Raw genomic sequence first — 12,349 nt, forward strand, 5'->3', positions numbered from 1 at the left:
AAACAGTGATAATCGGGGGAGAACATGTTTGAACTTGTTCTCCCTCCGATTATCTCTACACACGGAGAATCCTCATTGAATGACACAGAAAGGGCCAGTTTATGAAGCGGTGATCTCACCGCTTCACTGGTGATCTGAGTCAGAATTCACACTCCCAGGTTCACCAGCTCAGAGGTGGTGAATCGGGGAGTGAAGAGGAAATCTGGGGGGATCTGAGGGGGAAGGAGGAAGATTTTTAACTTCCTTATGCCTCGTTCAGACCCCCCCAAAACTGTAAGCATGTCCCCCTGTCATATTTATGTGTATACATATATATACATATATACATATAATGTGTATATGTATATATATATATATATATAATGTATGTGTATATACATGTATATATAATGTGTGTGTGTATACATATGTATATAATGTAGGGGGACTCATTATTTTATTAACAGTAATTCATGCCGTCTGTCCGTGTATTGAGCGGTGATAATTTATCACTGCTTAATAAACTGACATCTCTGTATTTCTGGTGCTGTAATCTCGTAAAGTCTCACGAGATTCCAGTATCAGGAGCCTTTCTCCACTGTTGAAAGCATTTGTAGATCTCTTCACTCCTCCAAAGGTGAAGCGATCTACAAAGCTTCATAAACTGGCACACAGAGGAGAAAAATCTTCACTGTGAATGCCGGAGAATGAAGCAGTGAATAGATTTCACTGCTTCATAAACGGACACCTATGTGAGCAGACTGCAGTCGTCTTGAACTTGTTTGAGAAAGAAAAATTGTGCTACCGTTTTAACACTCACAGAAATAGAAGAAACATTTTTTTTACTATTTATTTAAATAGTTTTTTTTTTAATCATTTTTATTGACTTATGTGACTTTCAGATTTTTACAGATTTGATTTTCCTTGTTTTTATTGTTTAAATAGGATAGATATTTGTTGAGGGGAGCTTATTGCAATATATATATTACATAATAGGGTGGTGAGCTATTGGTCACACAGGGAGAGCATTGTTTTCAATGAGTCAGCTGACACAAAGGGGTTGATTTACAAAATGAATACAAGCTATTTACTTTGGCAGGTGTATGCTCACTTTGCAAAGTGAATGTTAGTGAATAAGGTGACTCCATTTTCCCTTTGAATACCCCATTGTGCTAGCAAAAATCCTGCCTTTTTATTGTATCAGCATCAGGTTGGTGCATGAGATACGGTCCATCTTTCTTTGGCCGGGGATATCTAACACATATTAGGTACTATAGCATCTGTGTTCTGTCTCTCAGATAATACTAATTAATAATTGCAACCTGAACTGGCAATGCCCTTTGTTGTTTAGGGCCAGCTCACACCAGAAGGCAGTGCGGCAAAGGCATGTTCCATTTGCGTTTCCCACACCGCAGATGAATGCACCGCCCTGGCGATCTGCATGTGGGTGCCAATGTTGTTATTGGCACCCCAAACATAGATCGCAAACGCAAAGTGTTTGCAGGGCACCAACTCGCATGGTACCACAATACCATGCAGTTTGATGCAGTGCATTTTTAAAACTGGTGTAAACACTATTTTTTGTGCAGCCTCGGTCTGGTGCATTTCGCAGCCCATTCAAATGAATAGGTTGTCAAAATACATAGCACGGGAATGGGTGGTAATGACAGTGTGATCACAGTGTGAACTTTCAAAAAAGCAGGCTCAGTAAGACAAGGCTAGAGTATGGCGACCTTGACATGATTTAAGGTTGCAGATAGCATTACCAGTAACTCATGGTATAGAATTCATCCTATATATTTTTAATTTACCAACAGTACATGCAATACAATACAATTGTTGGACACTTTTGTATTGTTTAATAACAAGATGTTAGAAGGCGGAAATCCACTTTAATACCCAGGGGGCTCCCAGTCTTTGAAATACTTGGGAAAGAGTGAGCTCCCCAAGTGGCTGCCACATTTCCAATTCCTCTCATTATACGCTGGATTTCATTAAAACACACAAGAATGAGCAAGCTAAATTAATTTGCCCCAAGACATAAATTTTTTATATTATGGAATGAAAATATTAATTTATATGACAGCAGTCACAGTTATCAAAGTAAAAATTGAAGTTAGAAATATTTTTAACTCACTTAAATATGAAAAAGAATGAATATCCTTCAATAGTGCCATTTCTCTCTGCTACCTGGTTCCTCTGGTATCAGCATGACTCAGTTCTGGCAGCTTTTCCCAACACCCAGAGTTAAAATGGTGATGAGGAGGGAGCTGCAGCACTCACTCTGACATTTGTGACAATACCTCACATGTGTGGTGCGATTACTGTTTACTGTTTATTTTTAAAAATGACACTGCACCTTTAATTTTTTTTTTTTAATTAAACTTTATTGCTATCACAAGGGATGAACAACATGCACCTATATGTGTTCATGTGTTTGTGCTGGGAGCATGCTGCACAGCCCGCTCACAGCACAGAAAACCTGGGCTCTGACCCCGGTCTTGTACTAATGATCGGGAACTGGGAGCCCTGGTTGCCTCTGATTGGCTATCACAGTGATCAGAGCAAAGGGGAGCAAAAAAGAGAAGTCCATAGTTGGGAGTGACATACACTTTAAAGCAGCACTAAACCCTTTACAGCCAAGGAGGCTGCCATCTTGGCTTCTGTTTGATCTGCAGTTGCTATGGTGATGCACATGTGATCAATTACGACACCAGTCATTTGATGGCTTAAAGGTGTGGTTGAGAGCACAAGCAACTGTGACAGTTATCATTGATGGCATGCCTTGAATGTAACTCTTTTGTGAAACTGGATTAAAGTGGATGTAATCCCATTCTGTAGGCTTGTACCTACAGGTAAGCCTATAATAAGGCTTACCTGTAGATTCTATGAATATCTCCTGAACCTTCATGGTTTAGGAGATGTTCACACTTCATGCAGCCAGTAAAGTCACCGACGCATGCGCTCTGAACGGACAGTATACCCGTGCCATCAATTCAGAGCTTCGTGCTACGGTCCGTGACTCCCGTGGCGCATGCGTGAGAGTGACCTCATTGCGGCGTGGCCAATCAGACAGCCAGAGGACGCACACCCGAAAGGAAGACGGGGTGAAGATGGAAGCGTCTGTCAGAGCTCACAGCGCGGCGGTGCGGGAGCTTCATTCTAAGGTAAGTATTTCATAATGTGCAAGTATGCGATGCATACTAGCAGATTATGCCTTTACTTTACAAAAAAAACTAAGAAAAATTGGTGCGGTTTACTTCCACTTTAAGGTTATAGGCATCTCTATCGCAATGTTAAACTCAGCCAGCAAACTATTTTCAAACTGGTTCAGCTTCATCATTCTTGCCAACACCATTTTTCACAAAGTACCTGCTGCAGAAAACCATTTTAACATGTCTGTGAAGCACTTGAATTTATTGATATTTATATTAAGTATTCTAATGTTATACAGTTCAATAGGCAGTGTTCCATATCAGATTAACCTACTCCAAATATTTACATTGTTGCATATTCTTGTACTATACAGTATACACTCTACCTTTCACATTCTAAATAGAGAGACATTTGGTGTACTTCAGATACTTCAAAGTTTGTATTTTTTTTCTTTTGTTTCTCTTTCTTACTTTACATCATACCTGGAAATCTTTTATAACAATTAATCTTATTTATAAAATATTTACACTGAATCGGAGTTGGAAAGGATGGAATGTAATGTCATAGTTGTATCTCCCATCTAAGTGCTATGTTTGGTATTTCATTTTGGTTCTGGTCCTTTTAGAGCGTCGCACAGTAAAACACATGTTGCATAAATGATTGCTTTTTTTTCAACATAGCTTTTGTTGTTTTTTACTTCATAAAAACAGTTCAACGGGAATAATACAGTGTATATACAGTAAATGTAATCATTTTTAGTCAGGCATCAATCCAACAAATGCACATTTAGATCAGAAGGTGGGTGGATAGTGGAGTATTAAGAACAGATAAATCAAAGTGTAGACATTCCTGCTGACTGGTGACATCATAGACAAGTACTTTTACTTGCAGTCATTGTCCAGAACACTTCCTTATAAGTTATTTCAAGAATAGAAATGATAAAACAAGAGACTAAACTAAAATCAAAACTTAAAGTGTATGTCTGGGCAAAAAAAAAAAAAAGTTATATCCCTTAAAATGCTGCAGGTACAGAAGGAATACTTGTTGATCTGCTAGACATCAGTAATGCTAACTTTTATTTTGAGCTGGCAACACAGCTCCTTCTCTGTAGTCAGGGCCGAGGCATAGGCAGAAGAGGCACCTGCCTTCAGTACTGTGCTTTGGAGGACACATGTGAGAAGGGGGCCTCGCTTGCCTCTTCATCACCATGTTAAAGTATAACTAAAGGCTTTGGATAGAGTGGAGAGGGATTAGAACGCTTGTCAGTTTTTATTGCTGCCTGTGCCCCCATTAGGGAGATTCATCCTCTCTATTTGTCCTGATTACTGTTATCATTGAAAGTCAAAGTAAAAGAAAATCCAAGATCTTGGGTTGTCCCCAGAAAAGTAAGAAAATATTCCAATGGGGACACTAGTTCTGGTGAGCTGGGGGTCCCCAAAGAATTTGCTTAATTTACAGGGACTTCCTCTCCCTTCCTGTTTGACTATGGGACAGGAAGTGAAGGGAAATCTCCACAATGGGACACAGATAGTGAAAACAAAATTGACAGGGGTTATAACCCTCCCTTGCTCTATCCAAAATGGAAAAAAAGTTTTGACAATAGTTCTACTTTCTGCACTGCACCGGACTGAGCTGTCAGACAGCTCAGTCCTGCAGATCATACTGGGAGATTGCGTCTCACCTTGTGTAACCAGCGGTACTCACCTCTGCTTTCAGTTGGAGAGCTGCCTGTTCTATATCAGTATTATTAAAGTATTATTTACTACAACTGGGAAAGCTGCATATTCCCAGTGTAATCATCAGGGCTCAGCTATCAGTTGGACAGTCTGGGTCCTGTTTTGCAGTTATTTATGAATGAAAGCTACTATTATATTAAAATAAAGCCCCTTATTAACCCTTGGTGAATCGTAATTTTTATGTTTAATCATTTGTAAATACACTTATAAAATTTGCGTTAATTTGTGATTGTATCGCAAAATTTGAAAACAAAATGCGTTGTACCAGAATCATGATTTTAGGTCCATTATAAAAGGGACAAATGGCAGAATAAAATTAGTTCTTAATCCTGATTCGTTTTTTTTTAACACCAATATTTGCAGTTAACTGTTATTAGTTTTTCGCTTCTTCAATCCATTTCCGTAGCTTCCCATAGGGGGTGCTCACACATGTAATGTTAATACATTTTCTAAGTTAGACATTTTACGTCTTGTAAATCATTATATATACAATCTATCACTCCATAAACGAAAGCAGTGGAATTAATGGCTATAATATTTTCTAAGACTTAAAGACTTGCATAGATAATGCAGATTCACAAAATGTAAAACTGCAAATCCTTTATCTTTAAGAATATGCAACCATCTATAATATACTGTATGTTGCCTAGCAGTAAAATATACAAAATGTGAATATTTCTAAAAATATATCTACGCTTCTGCTTTGTAGACTACCTTCTGGGAATAGTTTACTAAAGTATTTTTTTTTCTCTTAATCAAATGGCCTTGTGTTCATTTTGAACACCCAACCATGTTCAATTAAATTCCTCAGAAAGATCTTGTAATATTTTTATCTGCAATGGCTCATGAGCATAAGTGCCGAAAGATGCAATTAGTACAGGTTCCGCACCTGCAAGAGGAGAATTAAGTCATATGGCTTAACATAATATTGTGCATTACAATTCTTACTTCCCTTCTTCTTTAATCAATCTAAACTGGATACCAACTGCAGAATTGGCCAAAGCTGACTCTGGAAGCCCTACCTAGATGAGGGTAACTCCAAGTTTGGGTTCAGGGATTTTTACATAGGTACTGGGTGGACTTTTGGATATAATTGCTTCAAAAAATACCTTAGGTGTTGTAGAATGTCAATGCAAGTCTATTTTCTGTCTCAGTCATAATTTAGATAACAGCTGCCTGTTATGTGTTTACTCTTTCAATAAACAAGGGTATCATTAAGTTGCACAAGTTTTAGATTCTTCTCCATCTTTTACATGATATCATGACATTTTTTAACTGATTGCAGAGAAAGAGGCTGCGCAGAACTGTGTACTTCAGATCATTTGGCCAGACTTTGATAATTTATGAATATGAATGTGATAGCTCTACTTCTAGCTAGTTGTTTTATCTCAAAATGTTTCCAGCAGGTGAAAAGTACGTCATTTGGTTCCTATCCAAAATGTATGAACTGCCAAGCACAACACTTTTAACAGCAAATGTTTACTTGAACTTACATTTTGGATATTCCTCTTGTGATATCTTCATAGCACATAGACCTTGTTAATAACTTATGAGTACATCAAACTACCTGTTACAATATTGTAACTAATTCATATTTTGGCTTCATTTATCCAAGTGTGTTGCAAATGCACTGCTGTGTTGCTTTAGTGCCCCCATTTAGATTCAAACCTGAACAGGTGCTTGACAGTTGAAGATTAAAAGTTTGAATTTTTTTTTTAAGCAATAAAGGAAAACACTTTCATTACTTATACCAGTTGATGCAGCTTTTTGTCTCAGACGCGTTGGGGCAAAATCGGTCTATAGTCAATGATTATGACTTTTTTGTTTCATATCACAAAGAACATAAGGCTGTAGACCATAGCGCAGTGTTACAATCAATGAAGTATAATTTCTGAGAAATCTTAATCCATATGATCATTGTGGAACTTTACCTAAAGAGAAAAGAACATTTTTGGCAAACAGGCAGGATTTTAAATGCAGAAGAGACATGCTTTGTCTCTTCTGCATTAAATTTACTTACCTGCCTGTCAGCCCTTGTACACTGAGCTGCGCGTGCTCTGCTCACTGTAGAAATTTGGCAATGCTGAAGCTGACTGCACTCCCTCGCATGCACGGGAGTGATGTCACACCGTCAGACCTGGAAGCCGCCATGAGAAGATGTCAGCGGCCAGCAGAGAGCTACGGTGCATTGCATCGCTGGATCCAGGGTGAGTATATTTCCGCTTTAAATTATATTTATATTAACATTAAATTACAAAAAAGTTTTCATGTTTTGTTGAATTCTTATCTGTTATGTCAAGAAGTGCTTAGAAAGGCAAAGAGCAATGAACATAATGCAGTATTCCTGACATGTTGTGTTGTAGTTTTCAAAGACATTAAATAATTCTGGGGTTTATTTAATAAAGCTGGAGAGTGTAAAATCATGCTCACTTTTGCATAGAAACCAATCAGTTTCCAGATTTTATTGCCTAATTGAACAAGCTGAGGTTAGAAGCTGACCGGTTTCTATGCAGAAGTGAGCCTGATATTACACTCCAGCTTTAGTAAATAAACCCCACTACGTTGGTTTTATTTAATGTTATAGAGCAGGGGTCTCCAAACGTTTTACTTTGAGGGCCACATTGTATATTTTACAGATATTCATGACCCGAAAAAAATAAATGAATCCTCAGCCAAGGAATAGAGTAGAATTTAAAAAAATGCTGCCATCAGCGGGGCTGGATGGTGCACCTGTATCCTCTGCCCACACCTAAATGCCAGAGCCTCGTGCACCAGGGCTAAACATTAAATGTGCATGAGGCCTTACAGCTGTGTTCTGGTCAGAGCCTCCCTGCCCATTTGTGTCACCAACAGAATCTCCCCACCCAATTGTGTCCCCAGTAGAATCTCCCCACACAGTCCTCATCAGACTCTCCCTACACGCTTGTGTCCCCATTAAAACCCCCCTTGCACATTTCTGTTTTCATTACAGCCACCCCCCCACACATTTGCATCCCCATCAGAACTCCTGCCACACGCTTCTGTCCCCCCAGAGCCACCTCCCCACACCCATTAAAACCCTTCCTTCACATGTCCCTATCAGCACCCCCACATGTGTGTCCTACATCAGAGTCCCCCCCACATTTGTATCCCCATCAGAGTCCCCCCACACACTTGTGTCCCCATCAGAGCCCCTCTGCACACTTGTGTTCCACATCAGAGCCCCCACATGTGTGTCCCACATCAGAGTTCTGCCCCCCAACACTTGTGTTCCAATCAGAGCCCCCCACACACTTGTGTCCTCTATCAGAGCCCCCTCCACACTTGTGTCCCCCATCAGAGCCCCCTCCACACTTGTGTCCCCCATCAGAGCCCCCTGCACACTTGTGTCCCCCATCAGAGTCCCCTCCACACCTGTGTCCCCCATTAGATCCCTCTCCACACTTGTGTCCACCATCAGAGTCCCCTTCACACTTGTGTCCCCCATCAAATCCCCCTCAACACATGCGTCCCCCATCTATGCTTGTGTCCCAACCCCCCCAGCACATTCCTTTCCCCATCACCGCCTGCTATTTCCCCCCCGTAGATCAGTGTTCATTACCAGCATTACTGGCATTAGAGCAGACATACTGCACTTCCCGGGTCCCTCCCAACTTTTACACAGACATACTGTTACAGTGAAAAATGACACTGAATCTAACTGCATGGCAGGAACTGGGAGGTGCAGCAGGTCTGCACTGAAATAACATAGGCTTTGTTGGCTTACTCAAGTCGCAGGACTTGTGCTGCACACCCCCTTAATGCCTGTCAGAAGGCAGAGCAAGCCCCGCAACTCAAGCAGAGTCCATCCCTGCAGTGAGTCTGATGACTGAAGCTGTGGGCCAGACAAAACGTCCTAGCGGGCCGGATGTGGCCCGTGATGAAATTCTTTCATATTGGTTCATAGATGAAGACTACTCTTTGCACCTTGCCTTATCCTTGAATAAATATGCGTGATTTCACTGCCATTTGACATATGAGCTGCTGAAAAAAAAAAGCATTGCTTAGATATGAGACTTTTTTCTATTTATTCATAAACATTTTTCTAGAAATATTTAAGGATACCACCAATCCTAATTATTACTATTATTTACAGGACATACAGAGAAAACTGAAGTTAGCAGCAGTTCATCCTTACCATGGACTAGCATAGCATCTATAGCAATGGCCTGTACGGTCGCTGGATTTTTTCTTGGTGTAATGTGCTGGAAGGTAAGCTGTTCTCACTAAATATAGAATTTAATAGGCTCTAATAATAGCAAAGGTAGTAATAGTATTATTATTATTTGAATTGGGAGTAGTATAGTAGCCTAGACTGTGACATATAGTTAGCATTTCTTTTCATAAAAATTATCAACATAATTGGGCTTGATTCACAAAGCTTTACACAAGCATAAGAATCTTTATTTTCAGCCATGTGACTTTTCAAATCTCACTTTTTTTTAAATAAGGATCCTCCTTCTGGAATTTAAGCTTTGTTAACTGAGCCTAATGTCAGGTATCAGATTAAATAGCTGTTAATCTCAAAAATAGCATACATAACATGCATTTATTCTTTTTTTTTTCAGTTAAAACACCAAAGAAGAGCAAATAATGAAGTATCTGAAATTCACACCGATCAAAGAGACACTAACGAATTAAAAAAGTATGTTTTTTTCTTCATTAATTGACTACATACTGTCTGCTTCTAAGTATAAAATGGTCCTTGATGGATACACAGATGCAAGGAGGGGAATTTACTAAGACTGGGGAAAGCAGAATGTGGGACAGCTGTGCATGGCAACCAATCAGCTTCTATTTTTTTCTATTCCTTCTTGTTTTTAACTGAACAAGCTGAAGTTAGAAGTGAATTGGTTACTGTGCACAGCTGCTCTAGATTCTCTCTACTCCAGTTTTAGTAAATTCCCCCAGAGTGTCATAATTAGAGTATTGCCAGATTTGAAACTTGACTATCCATACCTGAAGATAGGTTGGCCCTTATGCAAGAAAGTCCTAGGTATTGAAACCTGGACCATTTAGGCCTGATGCAGTACATGCTAACACCAATGTAATGTCGTAAGACATGCCACTTAAAGGGGTTGTAAAGTCAGAATGTTTTTTATCTTAATGCATTCTTTGCATTAAGATAAAAAGCCTTATGTGTGCAGCAGCCCCTCTTAGTCCACCTAGTACTTAACTGAGCCCCATCTCTGTCCAGCAATGTCCACAAGTGCCTCAACTGTCCGGAAGGGAGGAGGCGGGGCTGAACCGCAGCTCAGTTTCTGAATGGACACACAGTGCTGCAGCTCGGTTCAGGTGCCCCCATAGCAAGCTGCTTGCTGTGGGGGCACTCAACAGGAGGGAGGGGCCAGTAGCACAGAAGAGGGAATCAAGAAGAAGAGGATCTGGGCTGCTCTGTGTAAATATACTGCAGCAGAGCTGGTAAGTATTACATGTTTATTATTTTACTTTAAAAAAAAGATTTTACAATCACTTTAATCATGACTACGCTCCTCTATGGCTGACCCAAAGCTGCCTTGATGGTGCAGCATACATTTTCATATATGAAATATGCTGTACAAAAAATGTAACAAATCTTTACCCCAAGAAGCCTCATGACTGTTCACTAAGTGTTCTTGCAATGTTACTGCTGGTTAAAAAGCAGTCCCATTATGACATAATTGGGGGGGGGGGGCATGCCAGTTCCTACACGAGCCCTGATGTTGCATGATATTAATACTTTATTGGTAATGTAACAGCTTCATTGTATATGAGGTAATCAATACCGCTGCAGCATTTCTTGGGTAAGAGGTCCTGTCAAATTATACACAGAATGACAAATGTGCAAATTCAGTAAAAATGGGATATCCCATTTCCATCTGTAAAGGTAAACTGACGTCTAACACTATAAAGCCAATGCATATTATATAGGCTATTTATATCATAGTAGACTATAAGTGTGTTTAATGTTTTGGACTGTCTTCTGTATGAACTATAATGTACGTTTTCAGATGCAACTCAATCTAAAACTCCTTTACATATTTCCATTGAACAGGGCTTTATTCAGTGATTATTTGGTGAAAGTATATCTTGAATCCTGCAATAATGTGTATATTTAACTTGAATTAGTATATTAAAAGTTTTCCTTTTTTTTAGCATGCTACATCAGACAGCGAAAGAAGTTTCAATAATTTAGATATTATTTCAGCAATTTCCAGTAAGTATTTTTTTTTTTTCATTATTGTAAGATTATGTGATTTTCTGCACATTAATCTGATATCAGAACTAGTTATTGTTAGAAGTGTAGCAAATAAATGATTGACACTGGTCACTGACTGTTTGCCAGTCAGCTTACTGTTTTGTATAATGTGATCAAATAAAGCTTTGTGAGACCTGAGTCAAATCTAGATTTATTAAAGTTAGTCTGCTTTTCTGTTCCATTTACAAATTATGGCTGGAGATAAAAGCATCCCTCCAGTCCCTGATTTCTAAGACCAAAAATTCAAGTAACTTAGTTTAGAACAAAACATGTTCATTCGGGTTAATTTATTGTAGTCCAAAGCCTTCCAAAATAAAATATTTCTTCAGGAAAACTTTGTTGTAAAATAAATCTTTGGCTGTTTTCGTGTCTTCTGCTTATATGCATATATTTTATATTTTATATATATATATATGTGTGTGTAGTAATAAAGTGACAATGCAAAATTATATGTAAGCAATTGTTTTAGTTAAAATTCATACTTAAGATGAACTAAACAAGTCACGTCAACGTTACTAAAATATATTTTTTGAGTAAAAGAGTACCCTTTTCTTGTCATAAACTAAAAAAAAAATGCTACTTGCAAGTGTGACCTAAATCCTGGACAAGTGATCCCACTGTGGATGACTACTTGGAGGGCTGTGAGTGCTTCACATCCTTAAGCTTGCCATATACTGTAACAAGAGAACTTTACTGATTCCCCCATTCACATTAAATGGTATGGATGGAGGAATCCCAGCTGCAGGCTGCATCTGATTAGAATACGCAAACAGTGGATGCTTCTGATTGGATGCAGCCGCTGTTTGCCCAACAGTTTTATATCTGGCACCTTTTATTTTCAGTCCAGGCCAAGGATTGTCGAGGTAGTGAAGTCAGTATGGTACCCCCAGACTAAAGGCAGCTCTGATATTTTTGTTCTTATAGGTTCTCTTTAAGAATAGTGCATAACCATCTGTTGCACTATATACTGCAGTAAGTGAAATAAAATTTTCTTAGCAAGGCACAACTACTTGACAGTTTATACAGTTTTTTTTTTTTTTTTTTGTTAAATAGTGACCACAAAAGTATATTGTACTCCCCAAAGCTCATAGCTTCCATGCATGAGCATATGTATTATAAGTACTTTTGATGTGATATTAGTTAAAGCTGTATCACTTCTCATGCAGTCTCTTACAGACAGCCCACTTCTTTTAATGTGTGATGAGGACCATAAAAGAATCTA

General features: G+C 38.9%; 1 protein-coding gene across 1 annotated transcript in view; it reads left to right on the plus strand.

Moving 5' to 3' along the window:
- The window catches only part of KITLG (KIT ligand), a 90,196-nt gene that overhangs the window by 67,844 nt on the left and 10,003 nt on the right, over positions 1 to 12,349 (plus strand). Inside the window, exons 7-9 of the mRNA XM_073620202.1 lie at positions 8,986 to 9,101; positions 9,458 to 9,534; positions 11,025 to 11,085. Coding sequence (XP_073476303.1) covers positions 8,986 to 9,101; positions 9,458 to 9,534; positions 11,025 to 11,064 — 233 coding nt within the window. The 3' untranslated portion in view covers positions 11,065 to 11,085. The remainder of the gene's footprint in view (positions 1 to 8,985; positions 9,102 to 9,457; positions 9,535 to 11,024; positions 11,086 to 12,349) is intronic.

The sequence above is a fragment of the Aquarana catesbeiana genome, linkage group LG03 (assembly GCF_042186555.1).
Source record: "Aquarana catesbeiana isolate 2022-GZ linkage group LG03, ASM4218655v1, whole genome shotgun sequence".
Classification (NCBI taxonomy): domain Eukaryota; kingdom Metazoa; phylum Chordata; class Amphibia; order Anura; family Ranidae; genus Aquarana; species Aquarana catesbeiana.